The following is a 25373-nucleotide window of genomic DNA, read 5'->3' as shown; positions in this document are numbered from 1 at the left end:
AGTGAGGATATTTGAATTTGAACTTTTGTATTGTCTCTGTCCGTAACATGACACAGACTACAAGGATTTCTATTTATTAAACTGCAAAGGCTTGTCAAAGATGAGCTTTGTAATTAATAATATCATAAAAGGAGTTACTTGTGAAGTTTTCATGGGTATAAAGCATATTTCTAATTTGGCATCCTGTGGGAAGTTGTATCCTAAATCATAAGGCACAGAGTATAAAACTAGCTTTGATCTTTCAGAAAATTACCCACATTGAAGACACAAGCAAGTAGAAGGGCAAAAATTCAGACAATTTTTTATCTGGGGTTAGGATATGATGGTATATTTAATGGTTCTGCTCCATAAAAATGTGAGACCATATTTTACTATGCTCTATCCACTGAAGAAAAATAGGAGGAATCCTGATTTTTTCCACATGGATGGATGTATATGTTTCTACAGAGTATTGTTAAAAAGTAGGTATAAATGGAATCCATCCCATAATAGGTAAGGAGGTAAGGTAAATTATGACATGCAGTTCATTATCAAATAGCGGTTACTTTTCATAGCAAGAAATCTAAAGTGACATTGCAGGTTTTCTTCTGATAGGTTAGAAGAATGTAGAGTTTTTAATATGGATTATGCGTTGTGTGAGTTATGACCCAGGTAAACCCAGCAGTGTGTGTAAATGACATGCTGTCTGTCACAAACTGGGTAAACATAAAGGCCCTGGTAAGCAAAAAGAAAGATTTGGCTATAAAGTTTTGACATTTTTAGCTTTTATGGCTTGTAGAGTTTTGCACGATTTTTAAATAAGGAATTTCTTTAAGATTTCAGCTCATCATTGAGAAATGCTTTCTGAGTTTCTCACCATTTACTGAACCAGAGGTTTTCCTTTTTAGAGCACTGAGTCTGTCAAAGTGGAACAGAGTGCGAGACGCCTGACATTCTCTCTGTTGTATTTTCAGAGAATAGCGGCTATAAAGCAGGCCTTGAATGCACACAACATCAGTTTCTTTCTGAGAGGAGGATACTGGGTCTTAGTGACTTTAGCTGACTCCGATTCAGGTAAATATATAAACAAAGGTCCCAAAAGACCACCCCTTGGGTGCCTGTTTGAGTTCTGATAAGGAGAAAAATTTTGTATCAGTATATATGTGTTCATATACACACATACATATATACTTACTTGGTACTTGTTACATATAGATACACCCATAAACATATTGTGTATGTACATGCAAGTATGTAAATATCTATATACATACACACACACATGTAGACATGTATATATTTTCATTTGGTACTTGTTAAGACTCACCACCAAATAACTATTTCTTATGCATTTCCATTTTGTCACACCTTATATTCTGTAACACAAGCTTCTTTTGTTTTCCTGTGTAACCATGACATTAAGTAAACACCTCTATTGTACAAAATAGTGCCTTGCAGGAAGAACCAACCAAGCCTCAAAAAAAAAGCATGTCTGGTGAACTAAAGGCACTTTGGTTGCACTAGCTGCTGAGAAAGCAGAGCTTCTTACCATCATATCGGCCATTAACTCTGCTGATATAACTCCATGGGTCTAGGCGATAATCTTGTATCTCTGATCTTCAAATCAACTAACGGGAAGCTTGTTGTAGGGTCTCCATATTGCTAATCCTGTCCTGAGATAAATTATGTTTTTTCTTTGTTTAAAACAAATGGAAACGCCTTTTTTTTTTTTTTTTTTTGCATGCATTTCCTGCATGCACTGTAGCTGGAACCTGGCTGAAGAGAGCATGTGTGCATACATGTGTGTATTTTGAACAGAGATACATTAAAATGAAGTTTGAACCAGAAAGTTCAACTTTGACTTGAACCTTGTATTAGAATGTTCCATAATTTTTGTTTGTGTATCATCTCCCATAATATAGCCTTGTTTCTTATTTCAGTCTGTTGTGGGAGAACAGCTTAGCTGACCACAATCAATTTATGCAAATACTGCTGTGATATATCTCTCAGCTTTCTGTTGAAGACAAAGGTCTTTTATCTAGTTGCTAATAGAGAATTGTGCTACAGTCTCACTGTGGTACCCCATCTGCTTTAAAGGGCTAGCATTGGTTAGCAAGCACAAAAAGCTGGGATTGAAAGAAGCCCATGTTCATTTCAGCCTTTACCAATGTACGATCTTGATGAATTCATTTATTGTTCACAGCCTCAGTTTCTCCATCTGTTAAATTAATACAGATCTGGTTTTCAATGCATGTACTTAGGGTATGTGATAATTTCCTGTGATAAATTTAGATTCCCACAAAAAAACCCCACTGAGTATGCAAATAATTAAATATTCAGGGGTTTGGGGTTTGGGTTTGGGGTTTTTTTAATTGGTCCTCTGTCCTTCAGTCACAAGTCACCAATTAATTTTGTGTTGTTGCGTTTTTGAAGAGGCTACAGATGGAGTGAAAAGATTACACAAATAACAACAAAAGTTTTTGTCCTGAGAAACAGAAAAGAATAGACTGATCTGAAAGAGAACATGCTAAGATGTACTTTTATTTCATATTTCAGACTCTCAGAGGATTGGAGGAGGCAGTGGCTACTGGGCTATAGTGTTTCTCTTTGTTATCTCTCTAGTCGCGGTTGGGGCTTTCATCCTCTACAAGTTCAAAAGGCAAGTAAACCTTAATCAACAACATGCACATTTTAAGAATTAGATTTATCCAGATCAGAAAAACAAACCAGAGTTTGTTATTTAAAAAGGAGATTTCTTGAAGAATTGCAAAAAGTCCACCATTTGAAAATCGTGGGTTTTTTCTGAACTTTTCAGACATCAAGGTACTACACTGATGTTTGCTTTCACTCGTTGTGTTCCAAGGTAAATAGCAGCAATATGGGAACTATGAAGAGTTTGTTCAGCTTGTCTAAATAATATCATCAAGAAACAGAGCTGAGCAAAAATATTATTCCTGATTAATTCCTACCTCATTACTCCTAGCAGTTATGAATAAACTAAAGCTATTGGGATAAGGAGTGCATCTGCAATGCTGATTTGCTTAAAAAAATAGTTTTATCAAAACATGTAGTGCTCTGGAGTTTCTCTTTGCACACATTAGGTTTTAATTGCTGGGGCATTGCCATGTAGAATGACTGACGGAAATAGATTAGCATTAATTTGACAGTAGAGTGTGTTGAGGGAAGAACTAATTCTGGAAGTGGCCTTTATGTGAGACATATTCTCAAAATTGACAAGGGATGATATGCCAGCCTTTGACAGTCCAATATATCTTTAGTCTGCAATTGATTATAATCAGAGCTACTAGGGTGCTGTGCAATATAAAGAATTTTGTTCTTGTTCACAGGTCTGTGTTAATATTGGCTATACTCTTGGTTTTTTGTTTCTCTGGGGCATTTAGAAGCTATTTGATTTGAGCACACTGGAAACAAGCCTTCATCATCATCAAATCCTGATATATTTGCTCAGTGAGGATTCCTATTGATTTGTTGCATTTTTTAAAGACTGATTTTTATTTGAAATTAACTTGTTTATAGAAATGGGTGTGGCACTGAGTCTGATTGCAATAAGGGTAGGTAGAATTTAAGTAAGAGGTTTTTTAGATAAAGTGTTTTTACATCAATTAAGAACCCCCGTTTTCCAAGAATCTCTTTATTTTCTCAATGCAGCACGTATGTTTCTTAGAGCTCATAGTGGCTGATTTCTCTAAAGGACAAAGCACAGAATTCTGTATCAGCCTGTCTACAACTGAATAAAAATCCATTTTGCTATTTTAGATGCCTGCAGCAAGGAAAAGCATAAAAATGGTTGATGTGTTGTAATTATATTATTTCAGTAGCAATACATGGAGGATTTGCTGTTTGTAGCGTGGGATCATAAAACTTGCTTGTGGTATCTTTCCAAAGCTGTATGATTTATATCTTTTATTAGCTCTTAAATGAGAGCAATTAAATAACAGACACAATTACCGCATGGCAAAAGAAGTATAAAATATTCAAGAAAGGAATAAAAAAATTATTTTCCTTGAGTTCTTTCTAAAATGCCCATTGAACCATTGCTTTATAAATAGGGCTTTTATTAAGGAGGAAACTGTAGTACAATTTGCAAATTGCGAGTTTTAATGTCTCTTACACTTCCATATATAATTTGTGAAAACCATTTGCATTTAAATATTGTGGGGGTTTAATTTAGGTGAGATTGAGGAGAATTGTGAGATATATTCAAATGTTTCTCTGTAGCCTGAAAACTGCTTTTGGCATTGATGAATGACCATGCAGTAGTGTTCAATTTTATTACCTTTCTTATCTGTTTCTGAGATACTTGACAGAATTATTTTTAAATTTTCCTGCTAAGCTTTTCCAAGATGATTTTTTTTTTCATTGTGTCCTTCATTTGCAATTTGGTCTTCAAAGAATATTGAGCAACTCATTGGTACTACATTTTAAAAATCACTTTTTCCCTATGTGCTCCCTGTGAACTCCTCTCGCACCCAAATCTTTAATACCTTAAAAAAAGTCTTTCAAAGACAGCTGGTGAATTGCTGGATCCCCATGGAGTATTTACTTGCAAGTATAGTCCCTTTAATGTCAGTACAGTGAGCATGTAAGTTTACAAACTGGTCCACAGGGACTGAGGCTATGAAACTGAGTGTCCTTTATAGATATAAAGGTTGCAAGTTGTAATGAACAAAGGCAGCTTGTCAACATTATATACCTGTATATTAAAAATTAATTTGCTGGAAGAATGCTGTAGGCAACAAAAATTGTTCATTTTTAGGCTATAATTTCAGCAGAATAACACTTACTGGACCCTACGGTAACTCACACAACACATGGAAATATAAATTATTTCCACATACAAATTAGAGACATGTATAAAGAGTTGAAATGTCAATACTGTCCATAATTTTTATGTATGATTCACAAAATTAAGGAGGAGGTGGAAGACATTTGATGGTGCTTTCCTTTCATTTATGTAAATTGACAGTCAGATACTCCCTTTGGAAAAGGGTTAAAACTCCTTTTTTCCCCCAGGGCAGAGAAATGTTTATTAATCTTAGTTTTATCACTACACTAATTGGGTCTATGTGACTTGCGGTTGCCATGCAAAAGATTGCATGAACGTGCCTTGGACTATTCTCTCTCTCTCTCTTTTTGCTGGCCCAAAGTTCTTTACTTAAGGGTAAGTTTGTTACCTCATAAGATGCAAGATGGAAAAACTAGCTTGCAGATAACACAGTGACTGGATTGGCAGGGAGGATTCATATGTGAGAGCATTTCATCCACTTGCAACAAGCCAAGGCACTATTCAGGACCCGGGATGAAGAGTATAGAGAAAATAGTGGATTTCCCTGTAGACCATAGTACAGCTTTGATAGAAAATGGAGAAACCTGCTCAAACTGCCCAAGTTCTGAGCACCAAGGCCTCTTGTCCCCAAGCATGGTCCCTGCCCTCCCTGCCTGAATTATTTCTGAAGTTCATATTGTAAGAGCTTGGGCCTTAATTTACACTAATTTTTGTCAGGCAGAATTGCGAGATGAAAGATGGTGTTGACCAGACACCAGGGACTAATCTAATACCTCTTTTTTATGAGTCTTTCAGGGCAATCAGGACAGCTATGATGAAACTTGCTGCTCCTGTTTAATTTCTCTTTTTTTGAAAACTGCAATACCCAGCACTAAAAATTGGTGTCCCTTGCAAGAAGTAAATCTCACAAAATGAGTTTGGGGAAGAGCAGTAATCTAAAAATAACAATCCTTCCTAAGATTCTGTGTCAGATGCCTCATGCATAAAGCAAGAGTGTATTTTATCTAATTAAGCAGGGGGGTAGGGGGAAAACAGAGGCAGATTCATATAGAGGTAGTGGGATTTTGGCTGATTAGTTATACACATAGTAAAAACCAGTGCTGTCTCATCACTCCTGAAGGAATGCCCATTAAAAAGAAAAGATTAAAATTGTTTAATTTCCCATTATGCTAATCAAAACTAGAATTGTAGGGTCTGCTAGATAATCAGAGCTGTCATGGCTGCTAGCTAATGGTTAGGTGACTATAGGTTACATCAGTTATGATATGCCCTAATCCCAAATATTTAAACGCTGGCTAGGAAAACTGCTGCCCTCTGTTCTTATATGCAGTAAAATTGCAAGTATTTTTCACTTTGTGTTCCCCTGCCCCACCTCCCCACCTTATCTAATGGCCTGTTTGTGCATCCAGCCACTTCTCACCGGGAACATATACGGAAAAAGCTGATGCTGGAATCCCTGGAGCTCATGGAGCACTCTTGGCAATCCTGGGAGTGGTTAGTGGCTTTAGGAAAAAAAAAAAAAAAAGTCTTGAGACTAGCAGAGTTTTGATACTTTGTGATCAGAGTAGGTAAGCAGTTCAGATTAGGTCTATTTTTACCCAGTAAAGAAAATAGTAAATTTAAAATTATAAATGCTGATGGTTTTAAAAAATAATTCTAGTCGTAATCCACAAACGGACAAAGATTGGTTTAGATCATTTGAGGGGGAAATTTTCAGCATGGCAGCAAGGAGAGAGAGATGATACCCCAGCTGTTAAATCTGACTGTGGCTGTGGCACAAGAGGCAATGCAGACAATGAACATGGATGGTGGGCAAGCCGAGAATAATTTGCCTTTTCTTTGCTCTTACTTTCTGGGTAAGGAAATCACCAATCTGATGCCTCAAGCAAACAGCATGTTGCAATACTCACTAGCATGCTTCAGTTGTTTAAGCATCCAGGTAAAATGGACTACAGCTGCTTCTTTTGACCAGCACAATATAAAGCAGTGGGAAAATATTTTTGAGAAATCAGGTCTATTTTTTAATGCAGATATGGGACCTGTGTATATTTTTTCTATAACATATCATCTTTACTAAATTTTGTTCAGTAAAAACAGACTTCTTCCATTTCCTTTGAAATGATGTTTGTCTTTTTTGTGGGTTTCAAGTTTTGTGGGTTTCAAGTTGCCATCCAGAAAAGATTTCTTCATCCTTTCTATTGTATGGGGTCCTGGGCAACAGTGTAGAGAAGGCAAACAGCACTGTCTGCACTAAGCAAAGTGGAGGAAAGGAAAATTGTATTTAGCTACATCAAAGCTGCCATGTAATCGTCATGTTACTAGTAGATCTGACATCATCCTCTTATTTTTTACTTCTGTACAAGAACAGGATATTACAGCTGCCAAACCAGAGCAAGTAGTTGGCTTTTCTGCTTTGGTATTTTACCTGGTTAATAGTACCAAACACAATTATCTAAAAGTATGAAAATCTTAATCTTTTAATTTAGATGCAAACTACTATGAGTGCACTTAGAGCTGCGTATATTGTTTTCACAAATTGCCATTAATCTACTTCAGCCAAATTTATATCATTTTGTGTATTCCTTTTTTGCCCACTAATATCAAGTGCCACTTGAAATGAACCCCCTCCTGGGTCATTGCCACAGTCTGGAGCAGAACTGTGTTTTCTTTCTGCCTCATTGACTTACTATCTCATTTTCAGTCTCTGAAGAAAAGCTATCTTTTTTCCCCACCTTGCTTATACTACTTTTATGCTCCATGAGAGCAAGTATAGTCCCAATCCATGCCATTTAGTTATAAAAAAACAGGCACTAATTTAATGATCCATAATATTTCATAAAAACTTCCTCAGAAATCAAAGTAATAGTATGTAGGAAAGATTTCTGAAATGAAAGAGGCAAGTAAATCAGGAATGCCTTAAAGCACAAAGAAGTCAGTCATGTGAACATTAATCCAAATGTAATAAAGCCAACACCACAATAAAGTTATTTTATTTAATGGATTATTATTGTTGTTAGTTTTATTTAAGTTCCAAGAGAATGCTACATTATTCCGTGTCCTTTTCCATGTGAATATGTTCCTATTTTTTATACTAAACAGAATCTTAATCAAGCCTCTGGAAAACGAATGAAGTTGCATAAAGGCCAATGAATATTGTCTCCACAAGGAAAGAACTGAAAGCCAAATAAACTTAAATGAGTGGGAATCAATATCTCATCCCCCTCCTGCTGTTCCTTACTGCTGAACATTTTAAAGTGCAAACAGTTTTGGGTATGAACTGATTAGAATTTGTGAATACAGGGAGGAAAAAAAATGCTTTCTAGAATATCTTCTCAAAGATGTGGGACCTGGAGAGCTTGGTGAAAGCCATGTCCTGTGTTGTTTGTTAGTAGTTTTGTACAGACTTAAGTCTCCAGTTCATACTTTTATGGTCCTTAAAGCAGGCATGACTATTTCTTCTTCTTCATGATTGAAATAAAATGCTACAGAGAAAACAAAAGGAAATAAAAATGTAAACCATGGAGTGCTGCTCAGCAGAGGTAATTGTCTCCAGTGATGGATGTGAAGCACATGCATTTTGCAGCTGAAGAGTAAACCCCCAAAAGAAGCTATTGTATAACATTTTTCTCTGTTCTTAGACTTGCTTTCAATTTTCCTATTGCTGATATAAATCTCCTGGGTCAAATTTCATGTCTTGTCATGTTTTCACAGTAGTCTTTTAGGTAAAACCAAGCATTTCAGCTCTGCCAACTTCAAACAGTTACATTGGATCAACATAAATTGCTTCCTTAAGAAGAGCAAAGCACATTATAGTACACAAAAGTTTTTCTCTGTATAATTAAGGGTAGCGGATTCCTTCCTGCATGTGAGAGCAGTTGAGCAGAGACTGGAAAGTTGCCAGAATCAGGCCCATCTTTAGCAAGGATTCAGTATCCACATCCTGTTTCATCCCACAGTGTGGTTGTCCCTTATAAACAGAACATCTGGCACATGTGTTAAAAATGCCTCTTGAAAAGACTTGGACTATCATTTTCTTCTGTCTAGTTGAGTCTCTTGTAAAACTGATCCAATATGAAGCACAGAGATCTCTATAATCTATAAAAGGTCAAATGCCTTCACCAGATCTGTAATATTCTCCTTCCTCCCATCCATACTCCATGTTACAATCTAAGATGCTTTCCTCTATGAGTGTGAGGAGCAAAGGAAAGTATGAAAGAGTCGCTGAGTACCTCAACTTTTTACTTTACAAAAGGGATCTGTACTTAGCAGGATTGGGCTCATGAGGTTTAAGTGAGTGAGAAATACAGCTTACGCCTTGTTTCTTTTTATGTGTAACCCATAAAGAAGTGCTCTTAACAGCAACACGTTTAATGGTTATTTGTGAACTTGTGAGGTTTCTTCATTCAGTAACCCCTTAATATGTTCAATAGAATGTGTTGTGATATTGGTGATCTCTAACTAGTAAGTCCTGAGTTGAAGCCTCAGGATTCACACCAAAGGACATACCTTGTTGACCTGTTTTCAGCCAGGTCCTTCAGCCTGGGCAGACAGCAGTTAGATTAGCAGCTCTGCTTACTTAATTTAACTGCAAAGGTTTGATGCATCATATGGGTTTGAGATGGATAACATTTTTATTATGTCAGAAATATTTTGATATTGCCATTGATGCTTCTGCAGTCTGTCAGAAATACAGTTTTGAGAAGGTCCCCTAATTATTACAGAAACATATGTGCTTATCCTGCAGATGTGTTGCAAAGACATTCTTCTGGGTTTTATTTCCCTTAGGCATTTGACGGTGGACTGAAAGTAAGCAATTTGACAGGTTTGATGCAGGTCTGATTGAGAGGGATATTGTTTTCCACAATAAGGAAAATCAAAATTAGTTACCTAATGTAGTTTTGGTAATGAGAAATGTCCTTCCCCCTTTCAACATGTGTTTTTTCATCCAGTTAATGGGAGGAAAGTGATGCATAGCTTGGCTTTATATGTATGTTTGTGTTGGAGGAGCCCTCGGACCTGTTGAAGTGGTCATAATAGTACGGTGTCGTCCTTTGCATTTGCTTAGCCCTGTGCTTAATTTACTCCATGCTCACTGAGATACAGAAAAGAGCAAGCCAAATCATACTTCTTTCTTTGTGCTGCTTATAAATAACGGGATAAAATACCTGATTTCTTTGTATATGTATATAATTTTGTGTGTGTGTGTGTATATATACCTATACAGATGTGTGTGTATGTACACATATAGGCGTATAGGATGCATTTCATCTCTTGAGTAGTTCAAATTAGAGGGAGGAGATCCTCTTCAGTCATCTCTCATTGTTTAGCATTCTCTGTTTATTCTAATTACTTTGATGCAATGGAAGATGCTGTTCAAAATAGTGTGCTGCAGCCACTTTTATCTCAAACTGAGATGGTGACACCTGGTAAAGAACCTTTCTTCTGAAATGACACTAAAACCAGGTCATCTTCAAAAGCCTAGAGAAAACAGAGCAACCTGTGTATTTATCCAGCTTTCAAACTGCTGCCAGAACACGGAGCAGAAGATGGTCACTTTTGGAGAGATGCCTAAAAATCAGTGTCACTTTTTCTGTTTTCTCACTGCCTAAAGCAGCTCAGCAGAAACCACAGCTTAACCTCAGCAGTTCAACCCTGTTTTCTCTTCTCTTCTTGTTGTCTACCGATTGCAATAATCTGTGTTTAAGCACAGACTTTGACAGCCATGGTCTGCTGTCACGCTGATCAAGCTGTCAAGCTGTTTCTTGCAGTGTAGGAAATAGAGCTCACAACCTGCAACTCCCTAATCAGAAGTGTCTGCTTGGTGCCTAGGAAAGGATGTTCTTATGCGCCCAGGCAGACTGCAGGTGAACGCAGCTACAGCAAAGGCTCTCAAGAAATGTTTAAACCAAAAATTCTGTTACAAAGTTAGAAGTCCCTGATTATTCCCTTTGATTTTACAAAGTCTAATTTGAGTTAATCTAGTTAAGAACTCCTTATCAATCCTAAGTCTTAAGCCTCCTGGTCTCAGCAATAGTGCTAATTGTTCATTAGAGCTGATAGAGCCATTTAATAACATGCTTTCTGTTCTTCTAGATTCAAATCATAATGAATGAATTAAATGCAATCTGCTATAGAGAGTTTTGTCTAATTCAGCAGTTCCCAGTAGTCCTGGGTCAGGCTTTACACTGCCTCCTTCGCTGCTGCCTGCTTAACTTCATCAGCCTCCCCTGTCTCCTTATTTGCCCTTATTAATGTCTGTTTACCTCCTTACTTCTTACCCCTTGGTCCTGGTCTCTTGTTTCTTCATTCTCTGCTACCTAACCATTCCCTGTCTCCTGGATTTCTCCAGCTTCTTTCTCCTCAACCCTGATGGATATGAGAGTGTGATTTGATTTGATTTGATTTGAGTGTCAGCCCACCTCACCAGGGAGATGTGATGACGGTTGTGAGCCAGCTACATGTTTGTGAAGATATCTGGAACCAGAAATGAATGCCTACTGGGTCTTTTTATTGCTTGAGATCTTTAAATAGTTTTTCTGGTGTTTTAGTAATGGTTTGGGGTTTTTTTCAGTATTGTTCATTGTCTCTCAATCTTAGTCAGAAATTAATGCTTAATTACTACATTGGCATGAACATCGTGATAAGGCAGTTACATAAAACTGTGACTGAGTATAAGGAGTTGATAAGTTTAGGTTGTGAACACAAAATTAAGGAAAGGTGGGATTGGTGCTGGTTAATGATTCTGGAACAACTTGCCCTGCTGGAGCTCTGCTCTGATGCCAGCATGTGCGTGACACAAACTTCATCACAAGACTTTTTCTCCTTGTCTGATTTAGGAAACTGCCAGGCAGAAATGTCTATGCCCAGATGCACAATGAAAAAGAGCAGGAAATGACAAGCCCTGTTAATCACAGTGAGGACACCCAGAACATCATCCAGGGTGAGGAGTTTATTGATGATGATCTGGACTCTCAAACACTAGGTAACGCAAGAGGTAACTTCATTTTCAGTTTATAATTTTTCATAAGTAATTAATTTTTAATTGATGGTTATTTTAATTTTAGCTTTTTTTCATTTTCTGCTCAGCTTCGGGAAGAAGCAAACAGTACACCACTAACAGGATTATCTCAGTTATCTTCTTTTGGCTTGCTTGTGTACAGGCTAATGTACGGATGACATGCTATAAGGAGCACGAATACAGAGATAGCACAGTTTAATGCCAGGAGACTTACCTGGACAATTTTAGAGAGAAATTCTATTTAGTAGAACAGGATATAATAGGTAATAGTTGAAGTAACTCCATAATCCCCTGAATTCGTGGAAAATGGAGTTTAGGCCAGAAGGATTTGTAGAGTCAATGTTTCCATGATTTCAGCCACCATATTCTGTTAGCATTTAAAGTTTTCACAATCAGAAACATTAAATTTAAATTTATTCCTGTATAAAATAAGTCTGCCCTAATTTAACTGATAACTTTCTAGTTTTCATGGGTGGTCATAAGGAACCCATGAGGGAAACTTTCTGCGAATATCTCTCAGTGCAAATAATTTCAGTGTCAGGTGGAAATGTATATCCTGGCACCCTGTAGTTATTTTTAATGTAACATGGAGTGCTGATCTATAAAGTTCATTTCCTGTAAAATTTACCATTGTGTTCAGACTGCTTTCAGGTCACAGTCTGAAAAGTGTAGGGCAATGGAAAAAGCTCCTTGGTTCCACTTCTACATATTTTCTGAAAATAAATCAGATAACCCAAGCCTTTGGGACTTGTAGCAGTAGATTCATGGTGTAAAAGGCAACTGTAATGTCTTCATGAACCCACGGAAGACGACGTGTTTTAGTTGCAGCAGTGGTAGCCCGGGGAAAGACAAACTTTGGCAGGAGAGATTTCTTTATCTTGGGTTTCACCTTTATCGTTTGTTATCGATGTCTTTATTTTCATTTGCTGAACTGTGTGCTGCTTCTAGGTTCTTGGAGGTGTTAGCTTTGAGCACAAGGGAAGAATCCAGACTCCTGCTTTGCTTTGTGTATTTCTATCCTTTGTTTGACAATCTTTGTGTATGAGTGTTTTCATTCAGGTTTTGCAAGACGACCTTGATTGCACTCCTGACTTTACCGGAGTTATTTCCAAAAACAACCCTGGAAAAACAAAGTCTATGTTAAAATTGTTTGATCAACTCATCTCCAGGGTCTTTAGAAGAGAAGGCTGAATGCTAACAAAGTCCTTGCAGACATGCCTATTAAAGTGGAGCATTCAAACACCTCTAGTAATATACAAAAGCATAACTTCTTTTAATGGTTGAAAATCCCTTATCGCCTATTTATATAAGGCAGCTTGGGATGCTGGAATAAAGAAATGCTACCCTGATTTGTAATGTGGTTAGAAATAATGCTCACTTGCCCTGCACTCCTTACTCGGGGGGGGGGGGGGGGGGGGGAGGGAGGGGAGGGGAGGAAATAATATAAAAATTCTTCTATCTGGGCAGAGCATTAGGGTCAAAAAGGGCAAGACCATGATGCTTTGATCTGAAACTTAAAAAAGACAGTTAGCAAATGCAGATCTCGAGGTGATTTGTGCTTCTGCTAGGTTGTCAAAACCAGCAGCATTTCCAGCAGAGCATAAAGAGTTCATTTCTGTGGATCATAATCATTCATGTTTGTCAGCTACTGTACAGCTTTTAGACACAGGACTTTAAGACACAAAACTATACTTCTGCTTGCTGTACTGTTTTGTTACTTGCAATACTTTCCAGTAGCTCCGGTATTGCTCAGTACTGCCAAGAAAACATTCCTGCTAATGGTAGTCCTCCCTTTTATCTGACTAGGGTATGAAACATGTTATAATCCCTGCTTTATATTAAATTCTGTTTTACAACATTATTTGCAGAAGGTTCCTATGCTATGGACATCCCTTCTAGTGGTGAACTTTCTCCCTCCCTGTTGGGAGATGTCAGTAGCAGCCTCCGCTCCGTGCACAGCAGGGAGTTACGGGCCAGGGTTTCTGTTTGTTCTCTCTCTTCTCATAACTTTTGAATTTCCACAGTACAGTATTTCCAGACTCACCCATCCACTTTTTTTGTTTTCTATATATTTTATGTTGCCTACTTTATCGCAACCCCCACCTTGGGACTCCTCAACACCATTACCTTGCAGTGACTCCTTCTGGGAGAAGTGGCAACTTGAACAGCTACAGAGTTCCCCTATTGCTGATGCCGGTCAGTGTCCAGTCCCAGGTCAGTGGCATGTCGAATGGACGCCTCAGGTTCCATTCTCCTCCCTCACCTGCACCCCTCGAGACAACTACACCTTTTTAAGCCACAAAGAGAACCAACTTATGCTGTCACTGGGATAGAAACCCTAGGAATTCACCACAAATCCACCACCATGAGCAAAAGCTTTGTGTGAAAGTATGCTGTAGGTACATGGAGCTGTTGCACCAAACTTCACCTGACCTGTTGTTTGCTAAAGCCACTCTCTTTATGCGATTGACTTGTCCCTGCAATAAAAGGGGGATTTATTATGAAGTTCCTGAAATACACTAATGCTGGCCTTTTGTTTCTATTTTTTTGTAGGCAATCACTCAGGCGTGGTTTTGAGCATCAACTCCAGAGAGATGCACAGTTACCTGGTTAGCTGATATTTACAGCTGAACACAAAATCCGAAAGACTCTTCTCTGTATCATTTTATTTTTCCCTGGTGATGTCACAAAAATGAAAATATGGCTGTAAATGCTGGTGAAGAGGAGGTTGCTTATCAGTCCTGTGGAAAAAAACGTCCATCATCAGTTATCGAGGGAGAAGGATAATACGTCTTGTGTTCACTCTATGGCCTGGGAACTCGTTACTATTGAAACTCAAACTATAGCAAATCTGTAGCCCTAGGCACCTTCAATGCCACCTTATTTCTTTTCTGTATATGCTCTAGTTCTTTATGTTTATTTTTAGAAGGATTGACTGTAACTTTTTAATTATATTTTTAATTGAGGTATTCATCGGAAGGCTGGGACTCTTCAGCTTGAAAAGGTGATTTTTACACAAGTGACTAGACCAGAACAGTTGGTTGATCACGATGACATTTTTTTAGGAGGCTAAGTGTTTCTGTACTGGGAGAAGACTGAGTGAGGAGACAAATGCACTCCTAGTTGGTACAAGCTGTTAACTTAAACATGTGTGAGACAATCTAATGAATTTAGGCTTAGGACCTTCTGCGGATTAAAGGAAGTAAAATGTTTAATTAAGATATCTCATAATATAGGATAATGCTCTTGTAAGTATATCAAGTTCTGACAAACCATCAGCACCAGTATCTCCCCCAGTCCCACCCCACGTGAAAGAAAAACACCAGCCTGATGCTATTTCCAGACCAGGTGCCTTCACTTGTGGACAGTCATTTTTAGTTGCTCTCTTCTTGTCTCCTGAGCAAGCACCTCTAGGACGATGGCAGCTGCCGGATGAGTTATCCCATACAACCCCATGCTGGTGGCCTGTCTCTTTTTAAATATCCAGAGAGTGTAAATACCTCTTTTAATTTGCTTTCTTTGTAAGATTATTTTTTAAAAAAATTAAATTTTACTATTAGGGCAGAGGTGCCAGGTAGGTCAGAGCTCTCCTCTGGGCAGGAATGGGTAGTGCACCGCCATCCCCTTCCCATCTACATCCTTCTTTGGTGTTTTCCCTGACTGTTTGCCCTTGCAGACAGGTGTGGGCAAACTCTGACCTGACCTTTTCCACTCCAGTTGGTTTGACAATCCAGAGGTCCATGGGGAGGCTGGGCTGTGATGTAGGGGTTCATATTTCCTTTCCATCACCACAGAGTGTCATTCAGTCCCTAGCACTGTGGCCCCTATTTCTGCAGGGAGGGTGGTGGGGCTTCTGAAGGAGCTGCCAGGCTTGTGAGACAGGTCAGAGTTTCCTAATCCCGACCTCTGCATCCCTTGGGAATGGCAGTGCAGTGAATCCACACCCCGCTGGTCTTTTTCCTGTGGTTTATGGAGCCGTGCAGGAAATGGACTGTGGGGTGATGAGATTGAACATCTGGCACCCTATGTGTCACAGCTGCCTGGGATTAGGATGCTTCTCTCAGAACCCTATATAATCTCTTCACCTTTTGCCTTCAATAGAGAATAAATAGCTCTTTACTCACTGAATGTCATACTGATGCTAGCAGCAAGCTCACACACCAGCTTGTTTACGAAGGATATGGATAGCTAACTACATCTTTCTGAATAAACAAACAAACAAAAAAAAATGAATGCTGGTAAACCAGAAAAGAACTGTCTTAAAGTTATCATATGCATTGGAGTCATATTTTTGTGTAGCTGTGAATATCCTAGAGCATATTGTCATCAAGTGCAAAGGACCGGGATGTAACAATTCAGTGTAGTGCTGTAGGCTCTCACAAACCCCACAGGATGTATGCGTAAAGCACAAGAAAATCTAGATTATAATCTTACTGTAAGGAACTAGATGGAAAAGTTGAAGTGAAGATTCTGAAAAGTGCTTGCAAACTGCTCAGGAAAATAATTTCAAAAATTGTTCTAAAACGTCTGCCTATTTAGTTGTAGAGTGCCATGCAAACTGATTTATGGAGAAGCAATGCTCTAGCTGACCGTTTTATGCCAGACTGTGTAGAAATCCAAGGTGTTACCCATACCTGAGTCTGAGTTTCTTGAAGAGAAGGGCAGGTTCAAAATGTGCTGTGCATTGGAAACTCTTGGGATTGTTGCACCAGAGGCTTTCCCTCCTCACCAGCTCGTTATGCTTTTTCTAGTGGAAATAAGCTGGAGCAGAGAATAAAATAGTATTGCAAACAGCCTGCTTGTTCCTTTGAAATAAATCTGAAGTGGGTTATTTGTATAGGGCAGGTGAGTGGCCTCACAGACAAGGGATGAGATGGAAGTTCTAGCCTGGGGTTGTTCTCCCATGGTTTGTCTGACTGGCAAAGGACACTGTTGGAACTAGGTCACACATCTGATTTATGCTTTAACAGCTACTTTTGTACATTTAATACAGGGTGATTTGTGTCTGATAACGGGAGTCTTTTGGAACACTGTAGCATATTTAATGAATACTTAGCACAATATAGTGCCTGTAATAATGTTTTTCAATGCTTATTAATTTGATTCATGCAGCACTCCTGTGAGGTTGGTTTGTCATGTCTTAAAAACACTGTTTTCTAAAGAGATGTCAGTAACTGTATTAATAATACCCAGCAGATAATAAAGGAAGCCTTTGATTCCCTGGTAAGAACTTTAAAATGAATTATTTTAAAACTCAGAAAATACCATTACCATTTTTCCATTCATGGTGTCTTGGTTTATCTTTAAATGGAAAGTCTTACTAGTGCTAAGTTTCAAATCTCTTGAACTATGTCCATGAAGTCTTAACATTTTATCCTTTATATGCATCTAATCCTGATACAAGTGTATACAGGAACATGGAGTTGTTTCTATGCACAAAAGCTAGCCACAGATGCATGCACAAATGCATGCAATATTTGTATGTATTCCAGTTAAATTTGTTAGTGAGAAAGGGTGATTTGATAGCTAAGAAACAGAAGATGGCTGTCAGGTACCTGGATTTTGTACCCAGACTCTGGGCATGTTACTTAACCTTTATGTGCCTCAGTTTCCCCACCTGTAAAACGGGGCTGATCATAATTACCTCACAGGAGTATTGTGAGGCTAAATTAATTACTGTTTGTTCAGGATTAGCAGCATGAAAGAATTTTTTGAGCATAAATTATTAATAGTTTTCCTTTCTTTTACTTGTAATTATGGCTGTTATTAAAGGTAGTCTGCTGAAACCAGCTGCAATTGTGTATAAATGTAAAAAATGCGTAATCCAAAAAATAAGGCACATCACTGTTTAAAAAAAAAAAAAAAAAAAAAAGGTAATTTTATTTAAAAACTGTTCTTTGAACATATTGTTGTATGGTAGCATTGCAACATTACCTGTGATTTTGCTGTTACACACTAGTATCTTAAACTTATTTTTCTGCAGCCTTATAATAATGGGTACAGTGATACTTACCAACACTGATATTGAGCTATACTGTAACCCACAAAACTGGTGGTGCATTACCCTCATTTACATCTTTTGGCCTTCTTAAACTCTGATGCATTTGCGATTTCAAAAACACCCTGTACTTTTCAGAGTGCTCCAAGCAGTACTGATTTGAAGCATTCTAACAGAGCCATCAAGACTTACAGCTGTTATCTTTGCTTTCCCTTTTGATATTGAATGTTTTATATGGCTCTGGATTAGTCCATCCGTTAAAAGTGCTCAGAAATGCTCAGATATTCAGGGAAAATCCACACACAGTGTCAATTAATTTCTCAAAAATAAAAGCAATATAAATCATTGTATGTTTTTATACCCTGTAGAAGAGGGTGGTGGAAATGGCTGTGAGGAAATAGAAGGTACCAGCCCAAGGCAAGACATTATTATTATCTCAAATTCACATGCAATTTCTTTGAACTCTTTTAGAATATTCTCATTGAATTATATCCTTCTTGATGAGTTTTCTGCTTTCAAGGACCAGTGTAAAGAAGAGTAAAGTGTTTGTTCCTATAAAGTAGATGATTTGTTACACTATTTTCCTCTGGACAGACAGAGACAAATCAGCACTTTGCCATTAGTAGTTCCTAGTGCAAAGCAGACTTCATCTGACATGATTATGATGGTTAGCTGTTTTAGGACCAATGAGACATTCCTGTGGTGGGAATACTCGACTGCTGTATGCTGTCTCTTTAAAAGAGGTCAATAGAATGGAACCGCAGTGGTATCCATCCTCCTCACACAAATACATGCTCTAAGAAATGTGAGGGGGTTTCAATATTTTTAAGAAATGAAATACATGTGTGTGTTTACAGTATCTTTTTGATGATGAACCAGTGGTTCTGATAAGCTTTGAATTTCTAGTGTTATTTCAGGTCGAATACAATGTTGCTAAGTTGATAGAATCGAAGACAATTTCAGTTGTAGATTTTTCCTCTGTTTTCTATAAAACAATGTTTTAAAATTTTTCATTAATGAGACCTTGGGGGAAAAGAGACACTAAAATCTTTATTTCATTGCACAATCCCTGACAGTTGGAGTTGTTATGGTGTATTGATTGATACCGCTGTATTGTTTCCAGCTTCATTTTTATTTCAGATGTGCAGAAAAGTGCACATTTCTCTCAAAGTATTGGCTTTCCACCAGGAAGAATTGTATAAGCATTTACCTTTATAAATACTGATTTTTGAGGTGCAAAAGTTTGTTGTCTCTTCTAAGTCCATCCAAACTGCTGCTTCCTGGCTCATTTTCTCTGTTCTAGTCTCAACTGCACATTGCTTCTACAACTTACTTTAAGAGAGTGACATATAGCCTAATCCTACTAGTCTGAGAAAATCTTTCTAAAAATTACATTAGAATAGCATTTAATTGCCTAGAAGTTGTTACAGGATCTGCTCAGACCATTTTCATAATGTTGAGCCTATATTTTCATGTTCTTTATTTCCTTTCAGTATTTCAGAATTAGCCCTCTCGGTGCCATTTAAATGTGTGTTTATTCCTGTCATGGATATATATGTAATGTTTTTCACTTATTTTCAGACTATAATTGTCAAAGTGATGAACTCAGAAATAACTCAGACCCCCAGTTAGCTTTTGCAATTAAAAGCCTAACCCTGCAGTCTTTGGGAAATGCCAAGCTGTGCACTCTAATTTTTTAATCTTCTTTCCTAAGTCAAACCTTCTACCCGATTGATCACCTTGGCAGATTTTCCTCCAATTCTTATTGTAACCTCAAGCTGGAGGGATTGCAGAACAGTTTCTCACTGTCGACAAGGACTAGAACAGCTCATTTCCCAAATCTGAATGGGAATGTGTATGGACAAAGTTTTTATTTTTCCTTTGTTTTCAGGTATGTTGCATAGAGCAGAGAGGATTATACATACCACGAGGGAAATAAGGACCTGAATGGTACTTCAGGTTGGTGTGAAGACTTAAGAATGCATTCCTTTTAAAGTTTTGCTATTTGGGCTTTCTCCCCTTAAAATTGATGCATACAACCGGTTAGTTTCATGATTTATAATATGTGAGATCTCATTTTTTTAAGTCTTCAGTCCTGGTCTTTTTCCTCCTGTTAAATGGAGTAGCAAATTACTAAAAATATGAATTGTGGAGCCATGTATGACTGAATGAAGGATTTTCATTCTTTTTGTCTCTTCCTTTTATTCCTTACATGAAGCTTGTCAGAATTACTATTGTCAGCTAGTTTATGTGCTGGTAGCTGAGATGATCTCCTGGAAGACAATATCTAAGACAAGAAATAGTGGAAGGCTTAGAAATACGTACTCTGAAGTACAACAAGGCAGCTATGTGAACAAAATCCTTATCAAAGAGCTGATATGGTTTGTATTAAAATACTTTATTTTAATAGTATCCCTAAAAATACATGTTCTTAAATTGCATAGTCTTTGTCTTGCTCTTCTTCCAGATTGATTTTCTTTTAGCGGTGACATTTACTAGCCCTGAAAAAAGTGTATTCTTTTCCTTACACAAGTAATTCTGTTTAAAATTATTTCCTTGCAACACTTGAAAGCATTACAGAAACTTGAGGTTTATTGATCTGACTTGATTTCTGAGTTTCTGTAGAATGTGTACTGCAACACTGAATTGTTGCAGTACAGCGGACATGACGTTGTGTTGGGCAGCAATAATGACATGCAGCAGTACATGGCGCTACTTAAATAATATGTCTTTGTTGCACATACTTTTAATGGTAGAACGAGTGTATTAATCACCAGGAAAGCCAGGCATTCCAAATAACTTTCTTAGCATGTCTTGTATTTCTATGTTATTTGTTGCTAATTTTAGCCAGCTGTTGATGCTTATATTTAGTTCTTACTGACAGTGTCTGTTCTTGCAGATCAAAGGGCAAGAATTGGCATGTTCTCTTTTTTTAAAAAAAGAATTAATTCACGCCGTTTGCTTATTAATTAAAACATCTTAAAAAGGAAATCTTTCAAAATGGTAAAAGAGATGCATGTTAATGAGAACAGCTCACATAGGAAAACAGCAGACTTGTATCTACATGGGTTTTGAGACATGTTATGGATCATGAATAGGCAGGACTATGTAGAAGAAGTGTACACCCCAAACATAAGTAACATGCATGTAGGCAGACTGGAAACGATTAAACTAGTTTAAAGGAGAATATTTTAATAGACCACTTATATGTCCCAGATTCACAGAAGGGCATTTAGGTGGTTAAGATTACAGAACATCATAACAAACATAGAAGATGCCCAATTCACTGGCTCCATTTGCTTGTAAATACACTCCTCTCTTTAGGGTGTTAATCTTTTGAGATGCTAAACTCTTCAGAGAAGTGACCTGCATTATTTAAGTTTTCCAACTTTTTGCTAAGTAATTGGTGACACTTTACAGAAAAAAATGTCTGAATTTCCATTATCTTCTGTTTCTTCTAGTTCCTTTCTCTCTCCATTTTTGTCATTTCATTCTTTTTCATTATCGCTGCTGTTTGTTGCTCTGCCTTGCCTGCCTCCTCCTCCTGATGACAGCTCTCTACAGTCTGCTTTTTTCTTCCATTGCCTTTTGTTTTGCTTTATGTTCTGTTTCTGTCTATGTTTTTGTTTAGATATGCACCCTACTGTGTCCTGAGTGATAAGAAGAATCAGGATCTCTTCCCCACCCTTGCCTTTCCTCTGAGCTGTGCTGTACTCTCTGGGCTGATGTAGTTCCCCTATGCTTTGTCTCACTGCAATCCATCCTTCCTGTTTCCCATTTTTGGTTCTTTTAATCCTTTCGCTTTGAATTTTGGCTCTCATTTTCTGTAAATCTTTCTGGGACTCTCTTTTTGCCTTTCCAGGACTCCTCTCAGCTGTTTGTCCCATAAGGCACATACTTCTAGTCTGAGATGTGTATGAGTGTTGTACTCTCTGGAAGGATAACTAGCATTTTCCTCTCTCATCCGTGATTATATTGACCTTACTGCAGGTCTGTAGTGGAAAACGTATATTTAATTGACAGACAGCTATACCCATTATCTCCCAAATGCCTCCTCCTCCCTCATTTTGGGTTACAGGGATAAGACATGATGTTTGCATGAGTTACCTGGAGCACAGCAAGGACTGACTTGCTTTGCCAGCCCATCTGTCTAGCAGGTATAGAATTGCAGCAGGGATGGGCAAAAACAGCTTGCCAGACCATTGGGCTGCATTTGTATTTCAAGATGGGAAACAGTGAGGCCAAGCTAGTACACAGCCTTTTAGGTAAATTGTCTTCACCTGAAGCTGAAGAATAGGCGAGGTAAAGAAGGGTCCATTGCTAAGAGAGAAGCAGGAGCAGGGATCATTCCTCCTGGGAGTAACTTGACTTGTCAGGTTTGTGGGACAGCTCTGTATGCAACATTTTCTAGAGGCTGAGGCAAACAGCTTGCTTTCAAGTTCCATAAAATACAAGTTTAAGCAAAGTCAGCAGATAGGTTTGGCAGAATCTTCTTGTTGGAGGAGCTTGGAGAATTTGATGAGAATAAGATAATTGAAAAGCTCAGTGTTACCTTTAAAAGGTAGAGACTGTGTTAGAGAGGGAGTGTGTGAGAGAGAGATGCAGGAGGGATGGGAGCAGAAGACTGAACAGGACAAGGAAAAGCAGGGAGATAGTCAGTGTTGCCAGTGTGTATTATTTTGCCACAAGTTGTTGATTCTTGTTTTGCTTGAGCATTAGAACTTAAATTCGTAATGGCAACTATTTTCAGTTTTGTTGGCTGCATAGAGACTTTAAACCATGAGTCTAAATTCATGCAGCACCAGGAAGATGCAAAATTATCAGCATTTCTACCTGTCATTTCAGAGGGATTTGACTCACAGCAACATCCCACTTGAGGTGCATGGAAAAGAGGTTGCTTCCCAGGAGCCAGGATACATGTATGCGCACTCTAGAGGTAGCTGCAGTGTAGGTTTACTTCTGAGATGATTGTAGGGCATTTGCTAATGGTGTTCCTTGTTAGCACAGCACTGAGCTGGGAGGCAAGGGAGAAGAATTGTCTTACAGGGTCTGTGATTTGGATTTATACTGCTTAAATGTAATTTGCTAGAATCCCTTTATGAGCAGTAATTTTACAGTGTTTAGAGAGGATGAATGGAGTTGGCATAGTATTCCTGCAGGTAAACACCAGCCACAGGAGCTTGCTGGACATGTGACTAGACATTTTAATTTCCAAATGGAGAGTTCCTCCATTTCATGTACACACCAGGCGTTTCAGTACAGCTCCTTTTTTTATTTGTCACTGACAAGCTATGATTTATTTCCTCATGGGTGTAAGACATGGGCTGTGCTTGCTGCAATGCAGAAGGCTCTGGAGGGAAAACATAATCAGATGGAGAAGTATACTTGAATTCTCCCTTCTTGATCCCAGTCTCTTCTGAGTTGCTTTTCTCTGATTGTGGTTCTGTCAGGAAGATGGGTTGATGTTAAAAGGGGATTAACTCATTTCTATCCTCTTTTGTGTGGCTGAGAAAAAAACAAGAAAAAATTAGCAGAGGAATAGCAGATTGGAAGAGGTGGAGAACTTGATCAGCTGGCAGGGCGCTTTGAGAAGCATCCACTTTTGTGCTTTACTTACCACTTATTTTTAAAAATATGTACAGCTACTGTGATTTATCTTTCTACTAACCATTGATATGTTTCTTTGGAAAAGGGGAGGTGGTTCTAAAGACTATCACCCTAGTGCATTGCAAATGTGGTTTTAGAGACATCAGCTATCACCCTTCCTCACCTAAATGAAATTATCATAGTATCATTGCTCTGTATTTATGAAGCTGCATTAGGAATATCAGTTCACCCTGGATTAAGTGTTGGAGGAAGATTTGGAGAGAAAATGTGAGTTGGAATGGGAGAATTTTCCATTTTAAGAGTAAAGGATGACTACTGGCATGTTTACAGTGTATCTGTGGCTGTTTCAGCACAAGTGGGTCCAAAATCTCTCGTTTCAGACTCAGACAGATAAATCATATTGATTTAGCTGGCATTACCCATGTGAACAAAAGGAGAAAACGTTGGTAATTAAACCAAGCCCTAATCATATTTTTTGGCTAATTAGATCTACAGCTCTTGGTAAAGATAGGAAAGCCAATAAAATAAAAACTAGACTTAACATACTTCTTGTGAAGATTCACAAAGAATTTCTCAGTAGCCTGTTGTTCATGTGGAGCATTATTTATTTGGCATCACAGGGACAAATTCTAGCCTAATTTATGACCATGCAGTTCCAGGGAGTTTGTCAGTTCAGCTCTGTGTTACGGAAGAAAGGTGCTCATCCACAGTGCATTTGAAATGCAGCTGCAGGCTAAAATCAGTTGTCATCTCGCTGCATCTGTACTCACACAGGTGACCAGCTGATTTTCACCTGTAGTTCTTATTCCCATGGTTAGCAGGAGAGTACTTCGGACAGATGTAAGCTAATTACAGCCAAGGCAGAACTTAGTTTTTAGGCTACTTGCAACTGCTTTTCCAGAACGAGCAAATGCTTAACACTGAGACTCTAACTGGATTTCTGACAAAGGGGCCCTTCCAATCAATGTAAAGGCTCTCAGCGGTCATCGGTATGCTATAGTCCATACCTTTAACATACATGACTACGCAGTCCTCTCCTTCTGCCTTTGCACACTCTAGTATTTGTGAAAACAGTACATGCCTTTTCCTAATTTTCTTTCAGGAGACCTTGGCTTTGAGCAGGTTTCTTTGTATACAGTATCAGGGCTCAAGGGAAGAATGAAATTAATCCGTGACTGGTGCATTGTCGTACATGGGGAGAAATGTTATTTGTATATTTTTGTAAATATGTAACATTTAATGGCAGTTTTGTAGTGACGTGCTGGTTTTGAGGAAAAAAAAACCCAAACAAATATATGTTTGAATATGCTTAATGTAACACTTAACTGTGATTCAATTGCACAATTAATAGCTTAATCAAAAGTCTTGTGCAATATGTAGTGCACACACATAACCAAGTATCTGTTAGTGATCCACAACCAAGTTTTTGGCAACTTTTAATGATGGTGATGAACTGTGCAGTACAGATTATCACAATCTCTTTCAGCTTCCAAACATGTAGCAGGCAAACTACTGTATACGTACCTGTGTACTCCACTGCATCCAAAGGTATGCATTTGTCCTGAGAACCTGCACTACAGGTTTTTCTTTAATAAAATTTGGTTCTAAACTATCGGTTGCTTGGTCTTTCTTGTGGCATGTTTCATGGGATTTGTGGACGGAAAGTGGTTTAACTGGTCCCCAGAGGTTGTGTGTGTGTGTGTGTGTGTGTGTGGTTTGATTTGTCTGTAGTTAGCAGCAAACTACTCGGCTTCAGCAGCACAGACCTCAGTGGCTGCAGCAAAGCTTCATCCTCCTCCCCTTTAGCTACTCACCCCACTCGTCCTCCTCGCCGCAGCCCAACTCCGCTCCATGCAGCGCTGCCACGGTTTAACTGGCGGAGGGTGACACTCTGTGGTGAGACCGAAGCCGTGCAACTGCAGCTTCCAGAACTTCACTGAACCAAAGGCTGAATCTTTCTGTCT

General features: G+C 38.3%; 1 protein-coding gene across 4 annotated transcripts in view; it reads left to right on the top strand.

Moving 5' to 3' along the window:
• SORCS2 (sortilin related VPS10 domain containing receptor 2) overlaps positions 1 to 25018 on the top strand; it is a 579339-nt gene extending 554321 nt beyond the window's left edge. The window contains exons 24-28 of one of the 4 annotated variants that reach the window (XM_055725032.1): positions 954 to 1053; positions 2536 to 2638; positions 11623 to 11768; positions 13939 to 14018; positions 14358 to 25018. In XM_055725032.1, coding sequence (XP_055581007.1) covers positions 954 to 1053; positions 2536 to 2638; positions 11623 to 11768; positions 13939 to 14018; positions 14358 to 14381 — 453 coding nt within the window. In that variant the 3' untranslated portion in view covers positions 14382 to 25018. Of the gene's footprint in view, positions 1 to 953; positions 1054 to 2535; positions 2639 to 11622; positions 11781 to 13938; positions 14019 to 14357 lie in introns of all 4 variants that reach the window. The other 3 variants (XM_055725024.1, XM_055725044.1, XM_055725036.1) reach the window with 3 other exon arrangements.
• Positions 25019 to 25373: the final 355 nt, after the last annotated feature.

The sequence above is a fragment of the Falco cherrug genome, chromosome 1 (genome assembly GCF_023634085.1).
Source record: "Falco cherrug isolate bFalChe1 chromosome 1, bFalChe1.pri, whole genome shotgun sequence".
Classification (NCBI taxonomy): domain Eukaryota; kingdom Metazoa; phylum Chordata; class Aves; order Falconiformes; family Falconidae; genus Falco; species Falco cherrug.
The sequence above is the reverse complement of the archived record's forward strand: the minus strand, read 5'-3'. Positions and strand labels throughout refer to the sequence as shown.